This window comes from Diplotaxodon limnothrissa, linkage group LG6 (assembly GCF_057381915.1).
Source record: "Diplotaxodon limnothrissa isolate DT_005_m linkage group LG6, D_limnothrissa_male_GT1.1, whole genome shotgun sequence".
Taxonomy (NCBI): domain Eukaryota; kingdom Metazoa; phylum Chordata; class Actinopteri; order Cichliformes; family Cichlidae; genus Diplotaxodon; species Diplotaxodon limnothrissa.
This window is the reverse complement of record NC_140601.1, coordinates 770255-790960: the sequence shown is the minus strand read 5'-3', so window position 1 is coordinate 790960 and position 20706 is coordinate 770255. Positions and strand designations below refer to the sequence as shown.

The window sequence follows — 20706 nt, the reverse complement described above, 5'->3', positions numbered from 1 at the left end:
ACCGCTAATCATTTATTTAAGCTCAGTTTTTAAAACCTTACGATGTAACTACAGCCCAGCCCATGCAGCAGTATATGAATGACTAACCTCGTATTGTGGATGGATTATCTCAGTTGTTCTCCTGGCTGAAGTTTGGTCCTTTTACAGCATCCTGCCATGCAATTACATTTGTTCCTGACCACCGAGAACACTCACGGTAACTTTTATCGAGTGGAAAAAAAGTTAGCTTGTTTATATTATGCTAACATAGCTGTGTCGCTAGCGGTCACGTAGCACATCATTATATACCAGCTAGCCCAACTTCAGTAACCCTACAAACGTCACTGCTGTTTAGTTTTCTGTCTTCATTTATGCTGGAAGTGATAGCAGAGCTGTACGTTTGAATTTGTTTCCAAAACCCCGCAGTCAGGACATGCTATATTGTATTTAGATAGAAGCTAGCGAGCTAACTCCCTGCTAACTTCTAACTCCGTTAAATGTCATAAATTCCGTTTTCATGGATGCCTGGATGTTAAACTCAATTGTTACACCTGGTAGAGCAGAACGCTGATCATTTTATTAAAGATGAAAGACTTTAGACAGTTTTTCAACTCTCAGTAATGCCATAGTGATCGTTTGATATATGGACCTGCAGCGGAGTTTAGACCCAGACACGGCTAGTGACGTCAGACTGAACAACCGAAGGCTTCATTAGACAAGTGTAACTTAAATAAAGGTAATTTTTGATGCAGCTTTTCAACTGATGTAGCTAGACTGTGTGTGCGTACTTTTGTTTTTTTGTTTTTAACTTTTTTACTTTTATATGTAAGGTCACTTAATGTACTTGTGTGTTGCTTTATGTTATCTCTGACCTATACTGTTCTTTTGTTCTTTGTTCGATGGCTGCTTTGTTCTTAACCACCTGTACTTGTACACATCTTTTTGACTTGTAAGATATGCGCTGTAATTGTTAGTTTGTACAATTAATAAAAAAACATCAACGAAAACTAAACACAGGTTTATGTGGCTTAGGATGACGTCACTGGCGCTCATTTATTTTGAAAACAAACTTTCTAAAAAAAAAAAAAAGAACAAATAAATAAACCAGTTGGCGTGTACTCTTTAACGAGGACCAGAAAAAAACGTTGTGCAGGTTTTAGAAATGAGCTCTTCAACATAAAACCAAATGATAACAGAGGTGTATCATATTTACAAAGAAACTAACACAAAATATAATGTAGCTGAAACTGCCGTTATATTCTCAAATTCGCTGTTTTATCATATGTACCTGATAATCTGTGTAAACCACACATATTTGGAACAGACTTTTATTTTCACTTGACTACAACCTTTTGATCATTTACAGGCAAACTGCCTGAGAAAATGGCTCGTTTGTCTCATTTTCAGTCAGGCGTTTTCAGGCGGTTACTAGCTGTCAAAGGTGGGGTCCTTACGGTCCTTCCTTCCTTCCTTGAGCCGCTCCATCAGCCGCCTGACAGAAAACGACAACCGGAGGTAAAAAATCCAGATTAGCCCGAAATCCTCCAAAAGCCGAGCGGGTCTTTCGAGTTATGATGGGCGGAAGGACGAGTGCCATAGCGGCGGGTGTATGCGGAGCTCTGTTTGTCGGTTACTGTATTTATTTCGACAGGAAACGACGGAATGACCCGAACTTCAAGAACAGGCTACGAGAACGTGAGTGTTGACCTCCTCGCTGCTCTTTTTCTCACCTTCGCCGGGTTCGCTGGTTCGGACACCGGGCGGTTTCGTTCGGTCCAGTTAGCTTGTCCAGAGGCTGTGGAGGAGCGCTACAATCAATTCAGTAAATTAAGCAAAGCATAGCTGGGACTTCATTCATGTTCTCACATCGTTAGGTGGGTTTGTAGCTGACAAGCCACGATGTGACAGTAATCACATTCTTTGCGCCCTCCCTGGATCCTGAGCTCTTCCATCCTCTAAAAGGATCTGTAGAAATAACTGGTGACATGATTTGTAAAGGGGAGCATACGATTAGTGGCTGTGCTTCAAAACAAACCATTATTTTGGTGTTGCCTAACCCTATTTCGAGGCACAAAATAAAAGGCTTTTATATGGCTGTACACACATAAATATACTGAATATACCAGTGCCGGTCTAAAGTGTGCTACCTCAAACTTGAGCCGCTGGGCAGCTTATGGAGGCTGGATTCAGAGAACCTCAGTTGTCTCCAAGGCCACATTACCAGGTAGTATTTATATACGTCCAGGTGCTCATCCAGATTTGTCCTGCCAGCAAAACTCCAAACACTGTGAGAGAAAGGCTTTACTATCCTGTGATGTGACCTGCAGCACACACTCATTCACAAAGCTATTTCCATTTCAAGTAATTACACAACAAACATATTTAGCATGATGTCTTGTTAGCTGGGCTTCCAGCCTGCTGGAGATTATCGTGTTATTCCAGGAAGATTGGGCCTTGTTCCAGTTAGTTAATCCAAACATGAGGAAGCTCCAGGTTTTCACGTACATGGTAACAGACTCTGTGAGCAAAACCACAGCTCTGAGTTTCTTTCCGACTCCTCTGCTGCTCCTGGACCAGCTGACTGACACTGATGTTTGCTCGTTCATAGAGTTTCTTACAAACAACGACCCAGCTTGTATGTTTGCCATTTTGTGTTCTCACACAAGCGCAGAAGAGAGACGGCAGTTACACCACAGATTGGTAACATGCGCAGAAAAAGATCTGTATTGTGTATTTGTAGCTTTGTAACTCTGACTCTATCCACAGTAATGCTGCCTGACTTGTGTGAGCATCATATTCTGTCTATGGTAACGACACAGTGGACCAAGCTGATTAAAATAACTCTGTCCTGCGTGGTTTTTGAGAGAAATATGACCCACGCTGGCACACATTCATATTCCTCAGTCCTCTGGGTTATAATCAAGGCTTTACTGTTTATTTACCCGTTGCCATGGTGCACTCAGGTGTTCTGGGGGACACTAAAAGTTTGAAATTGGAGTTTGTTAAATTTGCTTCAGGGAATACGACCGAAGCAGCAAACTGTGTATAAACAGAAATAAACACATTCCAGTTTTTGTATTGCAGGCAGTTTGTAATTGTTACCAGTCACCTGAACATGGTCAGCTGGACGACAAGGTGACAAATAATCACTGGCCTACAAAAATCAGGCCTAAATTTCCAGTAAATAGTTGATTTGAGGGAGCAGAAGCTGAACTTGGAGCTAGTTTAGCTTTAAGCCTATTTCTGTGTCTGTCTTATACTCGTAACTTTGTGAGTGTAGCAGCTACTGTCTAAGACTACTTTCTTGTTAAAACCAAGATGGACATGTTTTGAGGGCTGGAGCAACATGAGCAGTTTGTCCTGTTCTTGTCACAGGGAGAAGAAAGCAGAAGGCTGCCAAAGAGAGGGCAGGCCTGGCAAAGGTGAGCAGTCTCTACACGCCTGCACCTTTACATGTGCACACGCGTGCACGGAGCTGACCGTGTTTCTGTATTAAAGCTGACACCCACCACATTAAAGGACAACTTCAAACCAAAGCACTGATACTGACTCTGCTGTACAACTGCAAGCTACTTCACACAAACGTGACAGAAATCAGCTGTGACTGCTTACTGTGACTGTTGTGCAGCTTCCAGATCTGAAGGATGCTGAAGCCGTGCAGAAGTTCTTCCTGGAGGAAATCCAGTTGGGAGAGGAGCTGCTGGCTCAGGGTAATTTACTCTTTATTGAAACTCGTACCACTGAACTGGTCAAACGGTTTACTGCAGTACAGCCAGTGGTGACCTTGCTGCGGCGCTAAAATGGCTCCTTCCCTGCTGTTGGGACACCCAGTATGGGTACAGACGCCTGCATGTGGAGCTTATAAGCTTTTGTTTCCTTTTGCTTTGACTACAGGAGACTACGAGAAAGGTGTGGATCACCTGACCAACGCCATCGCTGTGTGTGGTCAGCCTCAGCAGCTACTACAGGTGCTGCAGCAGACTCTGCCTCCACCCGTCTTCCAGATGCTGCTCACCAAGCTGCCCAGTATCAGCCAGGTTTGTGAATTGCTCTAGGATCAGTTATTATGACAGCATGCAGGACATGGAGTCGAGCAGTTTTAACTCTGGAGTCTTTGAATCATCTCTAAAGTGTTCATCAGTCATGCACACGTCAAACCATAAAGCCGAGGACCTTTGTTTCCTGTCTTGCAGCGTATCGTGAGCGCACAGAGTCTGAGTGAGGATGATATAGAATGAGAGCCCAGAAGAAGCCACCCCTGCTCCCCGTTTGTTCAACACGACCTGCCCACACCTCGGCCTCCTGTCACTTTCACCCCATCCAGCCTCCCTAAAGGGGTTCAGTTTCTCTTCCTTTGTCCATTGAAAGGTTTTCTTTTTGAACTTGTATTACCCGTTTTGGGGTATTAGGATATCTAAATCATGAGGCCACAAAAAAATGTAGAGAAATGCAATCCGGCCTGTCCCCGCTCCCAAATCCTCATGTATGTAATAACCAACTGGGCTGGATTCAAAGATGAATCCGCTCCTTCCTCCAAGGTGGTGCAACACACATCTGACAGGATTATGTACAAGGTTTACGCTGCCTGATGTGGTTGTACCTGCCGTCTCCATGACAACGTCAGTAGTATAAACCAGAATGTGCTCGGATGAGTATTTATTGTTTTGTTACGTCTCGTCTGTCTTTCCATTCTAGACTTGGAAACGCTTTTTAGAGTGACGATATGTTTTGTTCTGTTTGAAGAGGACGGCCCTCTTTAGCAAGAATAAACCATCTGAACAAACCGCAGCTGTGTTGAGTGTTCAGTCCTGGTCACCCTGGCACTGCGCCTCAGAACAGTTTGAGGTCTTTATTAAACCGAGCAGCTGAACCTCTGTGCCAAAGCGCCCTGAGTGCTGGAGGTGCAGCTACTCTGTTCTAATGGTCCTCATCTACAGGCTGGTGGAGGTACAGGGAGGAGAGCAGGAGGCTGCTATGAACTGTGGCACGTTAGCAACAGTGACACGAGAGAACGATGCTGCACAGCAACCAACACACTGGTGGTGAGAAATGTCTCTGCTTTCTTTTGGAGAGAGGACGCCACCGGGCTCTGTGACAGAGGTCAGAGGTCACGACAGCATCTAAACTTCACTGACTCATCTGCCTTCAAAAATTATTAGTGTGGATCATTTGCTTTCAATAATAACCCGATTTAGAGGTTTTGCTGGTGATTTGCAAGGAAGAAAGAAAACAGTGACAATAAATTCAGACACAGAATAAAAGAAATGACGTATTTTAACCAAATAAGTGAAACGGTTACAGATCAAGTCCAACACAGCCCTGTGGGAAGGACCTGTGACTTTATGCTGGGCAGAGGAAGTTCTCGTTTAGCTGCCTGGATGTCAGCTGTGTTGGAGTCGGGCTCTGAACCTGCTGCTCTTCCAAACGACTCTGATCACAGCGACCACATGCTTTTTCTGTCCTCAGTTTAAATATGAACAGACTTTTCTGGCTTCACTCTCTTTTTCTTCAGTGCTTTCTTTTTAGTCTTTTTGTCTGGATCTGCCATCTCTCCTTTGAAAGAAGCGGAGCTTCTGCTCAACTTGCGCTGGTTTCCCATCACCTTCCTTGGGGACTTGAAAGCTCCTCGACCAGCCGCCCTCTCCCGTCCAGAACCCGTCTTCAGAGTCTTGCCGGTCTTCCTTGTTGTTGCTTTGCCATCACCGTTACTCTTCTGCTTCTCCTTCTTCAGTGACCTCTTCACCCGGATGGATCTGCCCTCCAGCTTTGAGCCGTCCAGTTTCAACGCCAGCTGCACAGAATCGGTACTCTGCACAAGGAAGACAAAATGAAGTGTAGAAACACATGGCCTACTTTGACCAAAGCACCAATACTGACGCTTAAAAACTGTAGAATGGAAAAACCACTGGCTGATGTCACACTGGCTACGCCCATCAATGGCACACAGTCTATTGTGGATTCTAATTTATTCTAATTCTGTGCTTTTAGACCTTAAAGTTCCCAAAGTATGAGTACACAGTATAGGTCAGCGGTCCCCAACCCCCGGGCCTCGGACCGGTACCGGTCCGTGAGTCGTTTGGTACCGGGCCGCGAGAGTTGAGGCTCAGGTGTGAAATGTCTGGTTTTCAGGGTTTTTATTGGTTTTCAGCGTTATTTTGTTATCGTTTTTATCGTTTACTCGGTTTTCCTGGGTCTTTTCACGTGTGTTATGAATAAATCTTATTTTTTTCGGTACCGGTACTGGTTTTATTTTGTTGTATTTATCCGCGACACCTTAAAGGCCGGTCTGTGGAAATATTGTCGGGCATAAACCGGTCCGTGGCGCGAAAAAGGTTGGAGACCGCTGGTGTAGGTGATACGGCCACCATCTGTCATATACACCGTTCAGGAGCATAAATCAAAGAGCGCCATTTGATTTAATATTTCCTGACTGCTGGTGTGGAAGTTTACGGCAGCTGCTAATAAGCTCATGCAGTGACACCCCCGAAACTAAACACAACATAAGGCACCAATTAGTAGAGCAATGCAAGAGAAACCCCAACAATATGACAGTGGGAAGGAAAAACCGTGCAGAAATGTTGGCCAATCAGAAGTCTAGAAGCCTCGGTGGGAAAAAGTAAACAAAGCTGGGGCATAGAAGCAGAACCGAGTCGTCTGTGTGGAGGGACAGTAACTGTGTGTATATGTAAGCATTTAAACACTGCAGAGAGTAGAATTAACAGTATTGTAGAAATTCATTTCACCGAAACAATAACGTGGCGCACAGTGTGACGTCACAAAATGCACACACCTTTGATGCTGCGTTTTCTCCGTTTTTCTCGTCCACACGTAAACGCAAAAACTGAGTTTTCAAAAATCTCCACCCTGGCCGGAGTTTTTAAAAATCTTCGTTTTCAGTGACCAAAAACGCCGTTTACGTGTGGACGAAAGGTGCAAACGCATAGAAAAATCTGCGTTTTCAAAAATACCCGGGTACGTGTGGACGTAGCGCATGCACCAGTTTATTGTATTTCCAGACTTGCTTTCGGCACAATTTACAGTGCACGCTACTCTGTTTTTTGTCAGACTTGAAATAGCCAAAATACCTTCACACTACGGAGCTTCTATGGCTCTTCCGTTCGACAATCTCTCCGGCGTTGGAACCATCATCTGTTTTCTCTTCGGTCACGCTCGGTTGATTTTTCTAGTCGGCACACTCATTTCCTCCATTACCCGGGCGGTACGGCGGCTTGGCACTTGTGCTGTACGTAACAAGTCACGTGACGTGACGCTGCGGCTGTGATTGGTTCGGCTCTGCGCTACTTAATTTGGATTGGCTGGTTTTTTTTGTTTTGTTTTGGTTTTTTTTTAAGAGGACAAGAGCGGCGAGGTCTATCGCGATAGTTTAATTTTTCTATCGAGAAAAAGTTATATCGCGATACATATCGTTATCGTTCTATCGCCCAGCTCTAAATGCAATCCAATATTATTATTTGTTACTCCAGAACCACGATCGTCTCCGAGCTCTTGTACCTCAAACAGGACGTAACCAAATCCTTTCCCCAAGCCCGAGTTCTTGTCTCGCACCAGTCGCACCGCCTCCACTGTCCCACACTCTTCGAAATGCCTTCGAAAAGTCAGCTCGTTGATGTCTGCAGACACAGCAGGTTGGCTTGAGCTTCAAACTACTCACTCATGGACAACTACACCTTTACCACTGTCTGGAACTCTACAGACGAACTCACCAAATGAGAGATTCCCCACGAAAACAGAACGCTTGTGGTCGTGCTGAAAGAGAACAACAGGATTTCAGTTTAACTCCCAGGAGACAGATACAGCAGAGCATTCTGGGACGTCTGCTGACTCACAGATGAGCTGTCGGCCACTCTGTCCACTCGGATGTGAAAGTCTTTCTCTATCTCCATGCCATTCCTGTGAGGGCAGACAGACAGAGCTCTATCAGCACGTGTATGTTTGGGTCTTACAGCATTAGCAGGTTTCAGGAGGAGCGTCTGACCTCTCCAAAGCTTTGGTGATGCCATCTTCATCTTTAAACACTACGTAGGCATTGATGCTCTGCTTCTTTGGGTGGACTTTGCGCCTGCGAAGTGAAAAGAAGCTGTTTGGTACAAATGGAAAGGAGTCAACTGAAACCATACTATTAGTTTGTTGGTGGAACCTAGTGAAAGCTCAGGATTAAAAAATAAACAACTTTTAGAAACTCACTTGATAGCAGCTACTTTACGAGACATGGAGGGGTCCTCTCTGACCTGTTGGAATGAAACACAATGTTACTGAAGACGAGAAGCTGCAGCAACCTGGCGACTCTCTCTTTCTTTCAGAGGTGTTTTTACCACAGAGCGAAAGCGAATAGATTCGATGGATCCTTTATCCCTGAAGAGGCTCCGCAGGGTCTGAGAAGGAACAAAAAAGGTTGCCAGTCTTTGAACTTCCACATTATTATTGTCCTATAAATACTGCAATTATTGCACAACAAGCAATTTGCACGTCTCCTGAAAGATCTTGGAAAGAGCCACAGTACAGTTGTGTTTTCACTCTGTCACAAACACCTGCTAGAAGCTAAAACGTCCAACAAGCGTTTCCAGAGGTTGCAGATCAGACCGGCTGCCTCAGCTTAGCCAGTTTCTCCTTGTTATCGTCCCACAGCTTCATCCACAAGCCTCAGTCTGAGGTCAGACCGTTGAGGCTCAATACTGACTGTGTACAGCGTCTCAGTGCATCTAAAGTGCCATCTGACTCATGACCATATTTGCTCCTGTTACTGCGCCTACGTGACTGAATGAGGGTCATTTAAAACAAACACGGCTGTGTCTCGTCTTCTCCATTCTCCACATAAGGAGAAACAGCGAGGTGGCTCACAGAGGAAGGAGTGGCGCCTGGCTGCTGAAGCTAACACGCAGGGAAACTGACACTAAAGAGAAACTCCAGTACTGTGTTAGTCTGCACCTCAACACTAAACTACACTGCATGTTACGTCCATGTAGTTTATGGATGCAGACTGCTAGTGTCAGATACAGTCAGGCGGTCACTATGGATACAGGTGGGTAAAACAAAGAAACTAAATAAACCTTCTTGGTGCAGCTGATGGGAAGGTTGCCGACAAACACAGTCCTTTTCTTCTTCAAGGTCTCCTGCGCCTTGCTGGCCTTCAGCCTCTGTCTCTTCATCACCCAGTACTCTGTGTCGTTCTCTCTGCCCGACTCGGAGGTTTGTCTCTTCCTCTTCCTGTTGGGTTTTTCTGGCCCGTCCTCATCCTCATCTGCCTTTTGTAAACCACTCTCTCTGAAACCAGCAAATTCAAATGAACACTTCAAACAAACGGGTTTGAGAAGAGACTTGAATCAAGAAAAAACTGGGGAAAAAGAAATTAACACTCACCTTTTTTCCAGCTCCTGATTGGCTGCTGATTTCTCCTTAGCTGGCTGCTGCTTCTTCTCCTGGCGTGGCTGACCTTTGACCTGTGGGCTTTTCTGCTTCTGCTCTTTGGTTTCTGTGCTTTTTTGAACCGGCTGCCATCATAACACAAAAAGACACTTCAGTCATTTCCTCCCTCTTAAATAATCCATTAGCATTAGAGGCGCTCACTAAAAGTTTGAAAATAAAACGCACAAACTCTAATAAAGAAAAACACTTCATCAAGCTCAGCGAAGGTTAATGCACCTCTGCGTGTCTTAAAGACACCTTACAATAAATAAGTCATGACACACAATAGAAGAAGACAGATTTTCTTGGTTTTTACAGATTTGGTTTCGACTGGTGGTCAAACACGCAGTCACAGACGGGCTGGTTGTGTGCTGCGCTCACCAGAGGCGCAGGCTTGAACAGCAGCGCTGTGGATGCTGCTGCTGTGCTGAATAAAGCCGACAGGGATCCAGAGGCTGCAGAGTTCTTCTGGAATAAGCTTCCTGACACCTGACCCACTGTGTAGTCAGCTGACTGTTGTCCTGGCGACACCTCTCTGCAGAGGACAGAAACACTGAAGTTAACAGGCGATAACGCTTTTTGTGCCATATTTAGTTGAGCTGGCACAGCTGTGTGCTCGTTCATATCTGTACACAAAGAAGCAGGGAAGTCTTGGGTCACTCCTTCAGCTACAGAGACCCTCCTACGCTGCCCTTTGTAACTGTTGGATTCGGAGAAATCCAAAGAATCCAGGACACAGAAGTCCATCGCCGAACTTCTGGAGTGGATCTGGGTTCCTGCTCAGTTGGAGCTCATGGCTCCTCCAGCAGACAAACAACCGAGTGAAAAACCTGGACCCTGCGGGGGTCTACTGCTGATGCTGGCTTTGTTTCTTTGGGAGCACCGGTCCCCCCAGATCGAAGGCTCAAGTCTGAGTTCTGAACGTTATCTCACTAATCGTCGTGATATTTTCACTCGTGTTATTAAAGTGTGTGTAAACAAACCTGTTGTGGGCTTTCTTCTTCATGGCTTCCCCTCTTCTTTTTTATCTGGAATAAATGTTTACTGAATGGCCTAAACTCCAGTAAACCTTACAACACATCCACACGTTTTCTATCCGAGTGGACCGCTGTCCTACTTCGAAATATTCCCCATAGGAACACGGCAAAGCCCCACAAAGGTTCCTATGCTTTTTCTAGCTTTAGGCTGATTTGGTACCGTATAACTAAACTGGGGTGATTTATAGGAAAGGACCAGACACACGTAACGTGTCAGTGAGTATATTTCCTTCGTGGTATAACTTCCTTTTAGAAAAAGGTTTGTGGGAAACCGGTGCGACGTTGAAATAGGTCCCATCCGGTGACGCAGCTGCAGGATGTTTTGGTGGGGGCAGGCTGAGTGACTGTTCCGCAGCAAACGCGATCAAAGGTGTGTATGATTTTACATTAAGTTTGCATTTTTCAAACATTACATGTTTCTAATTTTTCAGAAAGACACAATAAGCTATCCAAACAGTGACATACCGGAAATGTGCAGTATTTACTTATTACACTTAAATGTAGCGTAAGCTGCTTCCTGTTGGAGAAGAACTACAGAGTGGCTCTAGTTTTTTTCTTCGTAGCTTCCATGGGAGTAGACGAGGCGGAGGTGCCGGTGGATGCGGTGGGTAAGCGGGTGTCCTGCGGCGGGGAGCGGGCCACAGTGCGCTACTTTGGACCTGTACCCCCCACAGCAGGTAGGACCCGGGTTGTACCTCTTACCTCATCACGCATGGATGAACATCATAAACCGCGAACACATAGAGCCAGTCAGTATGACAGAAAGACTTTGATCATGAAATGTTTGCTACGAGCATCATACTGACTGCAGGCCTATTGTTGTTCCTAGAGTATTTAAAAGTAGAATGGGAGGCAGAGCCTTCAGTTTTCAGGCCCCTCTTCTGTGGAACCAGCTTCCAGTTTGGATTCAGGAGACAGACACTATCTCTACTTTCAAGATTAGGCTTCAAACTTTCCTTTTTGCTAAAGCATATAGTTAGGGCTGGACCAGGTGACCCTGAATCCTCCCTTAGTTATGCTGCGATAGACGTAGGCTGCCGGGGATTCCCATGTTATCAGGTCACTCCTCCAGTTAATCGTTAGTAATTATTACACGATTATATCACTGTAGGTCTGTCTCCAATAGTCTTTTCTTCACCACCACCAGTTGCAGCAGATTACAGCCTGGTTGTGTCGGAGGTTTCTTCCTGTTAAAAGGGAGTTTTTCTTCCAAATGTCGCCAAGTGCTTGCTCATAGGGGTCATAGGGCCCAGCTGCCTCACATTTGTCATTTAACATATTGATCAAACTTATATTTTGATTAAGAATAAATATGATTGACTTTTAGCAACAGTGTACCGAGACAAAGCCTGTGTCATTTCAAAGCCAACAGACTGGACGCAGAGAGGGAGGAAAGCTGGGAGGGGGCGGGGCTTTTTCCTGTCCCCCTCTCTCGATACATGTCCAGTCCGAGTACACGGATGAAATCACACCGATGAAGCAGATTTAACCACATGCTTGCATCACTGCATTGCCATTAGTATAGCTGTGTGTTTGTTTTGTGGTTTGTAGGTCTGTGGCTGGGTGTGGAGTGGGACAACCCCGACAGAGGCAAACATGACGGCAGCCACGAGGGAGTGCAGTATTTCACGTGCAGGTAAAGTGCTCAAGCGTGCTTTGCCTGCACGCCTCCTGTGAGATAATTACTTTATAAAGTCTTCTGTGAAAATGTCCTGATACGTTCCCTTTGTTCTCAGACACCCCACAGGAGGCTCCTTCGTCCGTCCGGCAAAGGTGAGCTTTGGAGTGGACTATCTGACCGCCGTGCGACAGGAGTACAAGATCGACTCAGAGGAGGTGCTGAGTGAGGAGATCTCCATCTCCAAGAAGAAGCTCAAGTGGGGGAACATCAAGGAGCGTGGGTACGATGCTGTGTGGTCAGGAGAAGAGCGTCACACAGCTGTGCTATTAGAGCAAAATATCATAAGGATGTTATCAGCTTCAGTTCTGTCGCCTGGTCGTTGTTGGTAGCATCCACCTGCAGTAATGCATGTGTTATGACGATCAGCTGAGCTGCAGAGTCAGTGCTGATGAAGCGAGGAGGAAGATGAAAGTCACCTGAGACACAGCTCACACGTCTAAGGTTTTATATAGTCAGACATCATAAAATCATCAGGTCTCATAACTAAGTAAACACAGCCTGAGATGAACAGCAGCACCGAGTCATTACTGTGTGAATCCAGCCTCTGGGGTTCGTTTGGTCTGTGTCTCAGGATGTGTTTCGTCACAGTCTGTGAGCTGTTCCCACAGTCAGATCCAAGACATCAGTTACATGTGTGTCCACTCAGAAACAGTCACAGCCTTTGTGTTCACAGTTTTCACTCCTGTTATAAACCTGCACACTTTGTATTGTGTGTCTGTGTGTGTGCAGTTTTGAGAGCCTTCCCTCAGTGCTGCTGAGCCGCTCTGACGTGAGCTGGTCTGGTGCTGATGGGGAAATCAGGACCACAACTCCCAGTATCCTTCTACAGACGGTGCTGGATGCTTTACTGGCACTCAGGATGTGTGAGCTTCACAAAGCGTTCCCATTTCTCAGAGTCTGTCAGGTTGTGATTGCGAGCAGTGTGGATGCGACACCTTAACCATGCTGATCAGATGTGGAGTGGCTGGACCTGACTGGGACTCTGATGTCGTGCTGGGAGGATGTGGCCACCATCAGCCAGCAGCTGGACAGACTGGAAGGACTGCAGCTCAGGTGTGGGTGTGTGGGACGCTTTGTTTGGCCTCGCTTTCCTTCCACTCAACATTGTGTTGTGTTTCTGTCTTCAGTTACAACAGACTCCGTTTGCCCCCTGACCCCTCGGCTCTACGCCACGCTTTCTCAGCCCTCAAAGTCGTCGTGCTCAACGGCTGCCAGCTCACCTGGCCACAGGTACGCAGCGCTGTGGCACTTATATTTACTTTTGTGTTTCAGCTCCGGGGTAACATTCACATCAAACATCAAACTAACTTAAAGTCTAAAGAAAGGAGAATTTAAAGCGTTCCCTCTTTTTCTGTTCTCTACCACTCACATTGCTGCGTTCAGTCATTTTCTTTCTGTCATGTTTCTTCTCCTCTTCCCGCTGAACCTGCTTCTGGCTCGAGTCTCTTCCTCTTCAAAGGGAGTTCTTCCTCCCTGCTGAGGCCAGATTCTCGTGGGTCGTCCGTTCTCATCATGGACAGTGTTGGGTCTTGAGATGATGAACTGCTTCTGTTTAAATGAAATCTCTTTTCCGCCTCTGATCTTGCTTTCCTCTCAGATTCTGGAATGCGCTCCCATGTGGCCACAGCTGGAGGACCTGTGTGTGGAAGAAAACAGCATCACAGAGCTGCAGAGGTAACACTTTATCATCATCATCATCTTCTGTGTGCCCTGCCTTTAGATGTGTGTGTTTTCACTCAAAGCTGCCTGAAACCAGCTGTGCTGTGTCTGTTTACAGGCCTGAGGGACTGCTGCAGTCGCTGAAGAGTCTGAGCTTGTCCAGTAATCCTTTGGTGCAGGACAGCGTGCTCAGTTTATCTGCTCTGCCCAGGTACAGTACAAAGTGTCAGCCACGCGTCGATGTAACGTGCTGCACGTGCTTGTGTCCAGTGTGAGTTCATCCATGCAGACACGTTTGCAGCTCCACTGTCAGTTAACCTGATGCTGAGCAGCATGCGTGCGTTTCTCTGACTGCGTGTGAGGACTGCTCCGTCCTGCAGCAGCACGAGTGGGAAACATGCCATTTATTTTCTGTAACATTTAAATATCATAGAAAATGTTTCAGGTTCTCTCACTGAGTTGGGTCATGTCTGTACATGTGTGCTGCGCTCAGCTGTGAACCCTGTCCGGCTGCTCTGTTTCTAGACTGCCATCCTCAGCCCTTCTGTTGAACTGCAGTCCTCTGTATATTTAGCTAGCTAGCTCTAGCTCATGTTAGAGCAGCATCTTGTCAAAATATATGGAAACAGCTGTGTTGCTAGGCAACCCAGCGGCCACAGCAGGGATTTTACCCCGCCTCCTGCAGCTCTAGGTGGAAGTGGTGATCCCACACACCCCAAAAACCAGTACTTGATCTGATTTTAGGAGGGATTTTTACGGCGTTTGCACCATAGTCACAGTTTTCTGTTTGTTGTTTAATAAAAGCAGCTGGAGTGAGTCTGGTGTGTTTCTCGTGGCAGGCTGGAGCAGCTGAATTTATCCAAGACCGGACTGTCTGTCATTCAGTTTGAAGATGCTGCCCCCGGTAACGACACAGTTTCCAGCCTAACAGCATCTGTTGTCCTTTTGTGCGTGTAGAACAGCTTTCTGTGCGACTGCAAACGTGTCAGTGACAGTCTCTGCTCTGCAGGGTCTCACACAGCCGCGTATGCAGCGCTGAAGAACCTCAACCTGGACCACAACAGCATCACTGAGGTCAGTGTGTTCCTGCACCAGCACACGGCTGCGGGTGGTTAACCAGAACTGTGACCGACGTTTCACTGGAACACAAACATCTGCAACATTGTTCTGTGGTTACAAAACTAACAAACATCAAACATGCCAGAAATAACTTTAGCTTCAGTTTAGTGAAACGTGTTGCCATAGAAACGGTCAACAGCTGCGACTGTGTCTGTTTGTGTTGTTGTAACTGTTGTTACACTGGTGTAAGTGTACTTCTGTAGACTGGAGTGAAGCCAGTCTGGAAGCTGTCTAACACTGCAGTGCTGTGGGCGAAGGCTGCACTGTGACACACAGCAGCAGCTCCAGACTGCGTGTTTCATGCAGTCACTGTTACATCCAGCGTGGGTGCTGAGGCTGTCTCCACGTTACGCCGGCTTGGTCGTGTCATTTTTGTTCTTCTGTCCAGCTTCGTGATTGGACGTTATTTAAAATAAACTCTACGCCAGTTTAAAGGAAGTGTTTCTCTCTTTCTCACTTAGTGGTTTGTGGTGAACGAGCTGGCCAAACTTCCCAGTTTGGTCCGGCTTTCTTGCCGTGGCAACAAGCTGGTGAGCAGGGATGGAAACCCGAAAACAGCCAATCAGATGCTGATCGCTAAACTGGGACAGCTGGTTGTGCTGAACAGCTGCGAGGTGAGCTCGATTGTGAGGACTCTGCCGATGCTTTGGAAACGTGCGGACGCTGTGTCCTGACACGTCTTCAGATTGCTGTGTGACAGATTAGAGCGCCGCAGAGCCCCGCCTCTTGTGTATGAGTTCTGGGCATCATGTCGGTGCTGTCCTGTGCTCAAGCTGCTGGGCTTTCCTTCAGATTCACGCTGACGACAGGAGGGGAGCGGAGCTCGACTATATCAAGATGTTTGGAGAGGAGTGGCTAAAGGCGGGTGGGCGGAGTCAGCCCAGCCCTCAGTTCATCTGTGAACACCCTCGTTATCAGGCCCTCATCAGCAGTAAGTCAGGCTGTGGGGTCAGATGACCTGAGACAGCTCCAGCTTTATTATTACTGACATGGTCTCAGTCACTAACTCCATGTTCCTGTTCCTCAGAGTATGGTGCTCCTGAGGAAGGCGAGCTGAGGAAGCCGGAGCCTTTTGCCCTGAAAAATCAGCTGTTAAGTAAGTCCCGCCCCTTTCTGCTATCTGAGTGGCTCCACGAATGAACGTGAATCAAAGACAGTTTCATTGTCCTTCCTTCATCAGAGATTACCTTTGTGTTTCCGGACGATGCTAACCGCAAACCACTGGAGAAGAAACTTCCAGGTACGAGCTCAAAGCCTCGACTCTCATTAGATTATCAGCGCTCTCATCTGTCTGTGGAGCTCTGCACATAAACAGTGGCATGTGTTTCTGTACTGTAGCCTCCATGGTTGTGCAGAAGGTGAAGGGCCTGCTGTACAGGCTGCTCAAGGTCCCTGCAGCAGATCTGAGGCTCACCTACACCAGCCCCAAGGTAGCACACTCAGTAAAGGCAGGAGCCCCGTGGCCTTCACAGAGAGCAGCACACACGTTCAGTCTGAACATGCCACTGTGGGACAGTAAAATGTTCTTGCTCTTATAGATGGTGGGGACAGAGTTCGAGATCGACAGTGACCTGAAAACACTGCAGTTTTACTCCATAGAGGATGGAGACCAGGTGCTGGTGCGCTGGTCCTGACCCAGTCCAGGTCTTGAAGACCCACAGGAGGAACAGAGGAGAGACCTGTTGAAATGAGATGGAGACTCACATGAGCTGCTTCTGTGCACAGCTGCACGCCACTGGATTTGTTGATGCCTCATTTCAAACATGGCAGACACGTTTTATTTTTGTTGTGGTTCCTCTGACGCTGCATCGTCCTCAGAGGAGGTGAGCATTACAGGCAGAGATGCAGACTGAACCATGAAGTGTTAGTGTCTGGTCTGTAAATGGAAACAGCAAAGCGATGCTGAGAAATCAGAGGAAAAACACTGAGTGGAGTGTTTCAGTCAGGCTCAGTGTCAGCTGGTAATAAACCACCATGGTGCAGATCGTTATTAGTGTGAATGCTGATTAAACATTGACAGCACTGAGACTCTGTTTTTATTCTGCTCTCTCTCAGCACCGTTCATCCTCCTCTGTGGGACGTGTTTATAGTTTATTTATTTATATAGCACATTTAATTACAACAGGAACTTCGACCAAAGCGCTGTGCAAGAATACAACATACCAAGGTAACTTATACTATTGATAGCAAACACCAAATATGAATTAACAAATAACTCTCATGCTGTATTAAAAGCCAGTAAATAAAAATGTGTTTTAAGATAAGATTTAAAACGACTGACAGTAGGAGCCTGTCTGATGTGTAGGGGCAAATTATTCCACAGCTTAGGCGCTACGACTGCAAATGCTCGATCGCCTCTGTGAACCAGCCTCGACCTTGGTACGGCTAAAAGCAAAAGATCACTTGATCTAAGAGATCTAAGGGGGGTCAGACAAACAGCCGGGAGCCTGTCCATTCAGGGCTTTGTAAGTCAACAGTAACATTTTAAAGTAAATTCTGAAGTGGACATAAAGCCAATGAAGAGAGGCGAGCACTGGGGAAATGTGTTCACATCTTTTGGTACGTGTCAGAAGACGAGCTGCAGCATTCTGGACCAACTGCAGCCTTGGGTCTGGCTAACTCCAGCATATAAGGAGTTACAATAGTCCAGCTGGGATATAATGAAAGCATCAATCGCCCGTTCAAAGTTTTTAAAAGATAAAAATGATGTCACCTTGGATAAAAGCCTCAGTTTGAGGAAAGACCGCTGTACGACTGAGCTAATCTGTTTTTCAAAGGTGAACTTGCTGTCAAATATAGCCCCCAAATTTTTGATAAAAGGCTCAAGACTGTGCAGGTTAAAATGGGAGGTGCTGGGATTGCCGCTCGGTCCAAAAAGATCACTTCAGTTTTGTTCTCACTGAAGTTAAGGAAGTTAGAGGCCATCCGGGATGTAACTTCACCGAGACACTGAAGTAAGGGTTCTAGTGAGGCCGCACTGTTTCCCTTCAGCTGAAGATAGATCTGAATGCCATCAGCATATGAATGAACAAATGTTATATTTTCTAAAAATGTGCTTGTGTTTTTGGCATTTCTAACTTAGAGGTTTTTTAAATATTCTACTTTATTCAGCATAAATGTATAATGTATCTAAGCGGGGAGACTCTTCACTTCTACTGGTTCCACATACATTCACCTACAGACAGCACTCAGCCTCTAAAACCCTGGATTCATCTTCAGCAGACGGGTGGGTGCTGCTGGAGTCAGCTGATGACTTTTAGATTCATCTTCTCTGATTGGATGATCAGAGCTGACACCTGTCTGTAGTGGATCCTCCCACATGTTATCAAAGCCCTAACTATTTTACTGTTCGTATGATGCCAGTTCTGCCCTTTCTCTGTCTCACACACACAGAGACATATTCAGCTACTTTCCACCTGTGAACTTCAGCATTCAACAGTCCTGCACACACTCTCTGTGTTTCAGTTCACACCAAAGGTTTGGTTGTTGACATGTTCAAGTTCAAGGTTCTTTATTTGTCACATGCATAGTTATACAAGTATAACACACAGTGAAATGTAGCCTGACACGCTCCTCGACATGTGCAAAAAAATTGGGGGGGAGGGGGTGTAGAGGAAGAACATCATATATATATATATATATATATGTAGTACATACATTGGGTGAATGTGCAGTAGTAGCAGCAAGCAGGTGAATTCTGTACATTAATATGAATAGACATCTGACTATTTTACAGGATAGACAATATATATATATATATATATATATATATATATATATATATATATATATATATATATATATATATATATATATATATATATATATATATATATAGCACAAATGAACCAGCTGCTAGTTAACGAGAGACACCCGGAATGGCTAACCGAAGGCCGGACGGTCCTGATCCCCAAGGACCCCAAGAAGGGACCGGTCCCCTCCAACTACCGACCAATAACCTGCCTCAGTACTACATGGAAGCTCCTGTCAGGCATCATATCGGCTAAGATGAACAGGCACATGGGTCAATACATGAGTGGGACACAGAAAGGAATTGGCAAGAATACCAGAGGCGCAAAACACCAGCTACTGGTAGACAGAACAATCAGCCGAGACTGCAAGACCAGACTGACCAACCTGTGCACTGCCTGGATTGATTACAAGAAGGCCTATGACTCAATGCCCCACAGCTGGATACTGGAATGCCTAGAATTGTACAAGATCAATGGGACCCTAAGAGCCTTCATCAGGAACTCAATGGGGATGTGGCGTACAACACTAGAGGCCAACTCCAAGCCCATAGCACAAGTCACCATCAAGTGCGGGATCTACCAAGGAGATGCTCTGTCCCCACTGCTGTTCTGCATAGGCCTGAACCCCTCAGTGAGATCATTAACAAGACTGGCTACGGATACCGACTACGGAACGGAGCAGTTGTCAGCCACCTCCTGTACATGGATGACATCAAGCTGTATGCCAAGAGTGAACGAGACATCGATTCACTGATCCACACTACCAGGCTATGCAGCAATGACATTGGAATGTCGTTCGGACTGGAGAAGTGTAGCCGGATGGTAACAAAGAGAGGGAAGGTAGTCAGAACTGAGGGGATTGAACTACCAGAAGGCAACATTGCAGACATAGAGGACAGTTACAAGTACTTGGGGATCCCGCAGGCGAATGGGAACCATGAAGAGGCCGCTAGAAAAGCTGCAACCACCAAGTACCTGCAGAGGGTCAGGCAAGTCCTGAGGAGTCAGCTGAATGGTAAGAACAAGATCCGGGCCATCAACACGTACGCCCTGCCCGTGATCAGGTACCCTGCTGGGGTAATAGGCTGGCCAAAGGAGGAGATAGAAGCCACTGACATAAAGACAAGAAAGCTCCTTACCATGCATGGAGGGTTTCACCCCAAGTCCAGCACCCTGAGGCTGTACGCTAAGCGGAAGGAAGGGGGCCGGGGACTGGTGAGTGTCAGCACCACGGTCCAGGATGAGACAAGGAACATCCAAGAATACATTGGGAAGATGGCCCCAACTGACCGAGTGCTCAGTGAATACCTCAGGCAGCAGAAACCCAAGAAAGAGGAGGGAGACGAGGAACCATCATGGAAGGACAGGCCCCTGCACGGTATGTACCACCGGCAGATAGAGGAGGTGGCTGATATCCAGAAATCCTACCAGTGGCTGGACAAAGCTGGACTGAAAGACAGCACAGAGGCACTAATCATGGCAGCACAAGAACAAGCTCTGAGTACAAGATCCATAGAGGCTGGGGTCTATCACACCAGGCAAGACCCCAGGTGCAGGCTGTGTAAAGATGCCCCAGAGACAATCCAGCACATAACAGCAGGGTGCAAGATGCTAGCAGGCAAGGCATACATGGAACGCCATAACCAAGTGGCCGGCATAGTGTACAGGAACATCTGTGCCGAGTATAACCTGGAAGTCCCGAGGTCAAAATGGGAGATGCCCCCAAGGGTGGTGGAGAATGACCGAGCTAAGATCCTGTGGGACTTCCAGATACAGACGGACAAAATGGTGGTGGCTAACCAACCGGACATAGTGGTGGTAGACAAACAGAAGAAGACGGCCGTAGTGATCGATGTAGCGGTTCCGAATGACAGCAATATCAGGAAGAAGGAACACGAGAAGCTGGAGAAATACCAAGGGCTCAGAGAAGAGCTCGAGAGGATGTGGAGGGTGAAGGTAACGGTGGTCCCCGTGGTAATCGGAGCACTAGGTGCGGTGACTCCCAAGCTAGGCGAGTGGCTCCAGCAGATCCCGGGAACAACATCGGAGATCTCTG

At 46.5% G+C, this 20706-nt stretch overlaps 3 protein-coding genes across 3 annotated transcripts; 2 read left to right on the top strand and 1 right to left on the bottom strand.

The window, feature by feature from the left end:
* Positions 1-1460: 1460 nt before the first annotated feature.
* tomm20b (translocase of outer mitochondrial membrane 20b) lies at positions 1461-4760 on the top strand. The gene is made up of 5 exons (XM_085355433.1): positions 1461-1674; positions 3355-3401; positions 3608-3689; positions 3874-4016; positions 4173-4760. The coding sequence occupies exons 1-5, from the start codon at positions 1551-1553 to the stop codon at positions 4215-4217; spliced, it is 441 nt and encodes a 146-aa protein (XP_085211559.1). The 5' UTR covers positions 1461-1550; the 3' UTR covers positions 4218-4760.
* Positions 4761-5252: 492 nt separating this feature from the next.
* rbm34 (RNA binding motif protein 34) lies at positions 5253-10505 on the bottom strand. The gene is made up of 11 exons (XM_085355432.1): positions 10386-10505; positions 9784-9937; positions 9358-9488; positions 9048-9261; positions 8313-8372; positions 8185-8228; positions 7976-8059; positions 7827-7890; positions 7704-7746; positions 7492-7610; positions 5253-5788 (listed from the first exon to the last, which is right to left on the bottom strand). The coding sequence occupies exons 1-11, from the start codon at positions 10406-10408 to the stop codon at positions 5447-5449; spliced, it is 1278 nt and encodes a 425-aa protein (XP_085211558.1). The 5' UTR covers positions 10409-10505; the 3' UTR covers positions 5253-5446.
* Positions 10506-10749: 244 nt separating this feature from the next.
* tbce (tubulin folding cofactor E) lies at positions 10750-17080 on the top strand. Its single transcript, XM_085355431.1, has 17 exons — positions 10750-10809; positions 11003-11116; positions 11991-12075; positions 12176-12340; positions 12850-12935; positions 13074-13173; positions 13248-13350; positions 13718-13794; positions 13898-13990; positions 14619-14683; positions 14789-14853; positions 15360-15512; positions 15691-15829; positions 15926-15994; positions 16079-16138; positions 16237-16328; positions 16437-17080. The coding sequence occupies exons 2-17, from the start codon at positions 11008-11010 to the stop codon at positions 16530-16532; spliced, it is 1557 nt and encodes a 518-aa protein (XP_085211557.1). The 5' UTR covers positions 10750-10809; positions 11003-11007; the 3' UTR covers positions 16533-17080.
* The last annotated feature ends 3626 nt before the right edge of the window (positions 17081-20706 follow it).

What these genes read in the sequence shown, in the direction of transcription:
- tomm20b (XM_085355433.1), top strand. Translation starts at nt 1,551, where the DNA reads ATGATGGGCGGAAGGACGAGTGCCATAGCGGCGGGTGTATGCGGAGCT. An exon ending in AGAGGGCAGGCCTGGCAAAG is followed by an intron (nt 3,402 to 3,607) that starts GTGAGCAGTCTC and finishes ACTGTTGTGCAG; the next exon opens with CTTCCAGATCTGAAGGATGC. An exon ending in AGCTGCCCAGTATCAGCCAG is followed by an intron (nt 4,017 to 4,172) that starts GTTTGTGAATTG and finishes CCTGTCTTGCAG; the next exon opens with CGTATCGTGAGCGCACAGAG.
- tbce (XM_085355431.1), top strand. Translation starts at nt 11,008, where the DNA reads ATGGGAGTAGACGAGGCGGAGGTGCCGGTGGATGCGGTGGGTAAGCGG. An exon ending in AATCAGGACCACAACTCCCA is followed by an intron (nt 12,936 to 13,073) that starts GTATCCTTCTAC and finishes CATGCTGATCAG; the next exon opens with ATGTGGAGTGGCTGGACCTG. An exon ending in GCCAGCTCACCTGGCCACAG is followed by an intron (nt 13,351 to 13,717) that starts GTACGCAGCGCT and finishes CTTTCCTCTCAG; the next exon opens with ATTCTGGAATGCGCTCCCAT.
- rbm34 (XM_085355432.1), bottom strand. Translation starts at nt 10,408, where the DNA reads ATGAAGAAGAAAGCCCACAACAG. An exon ending in CGTAAAGTAGCTGCTATCAA is followed by an intron (nt 8,060 to 8,184) that starts GTGAGTTTCTAA and finishes TTCACTTCGCAG; the next exon opens with GCGCAAAGTCCACCCAAAGA. An exon ending in TTGGTTACGTCCTGTTTGAG is followed by an intron (nt 5,789 to 7,491) that starts GTACAAGAGCTC and finishes TTCCTTGTGCAG; the next exon opens with AGTACCGATTCTGTGCAGCT.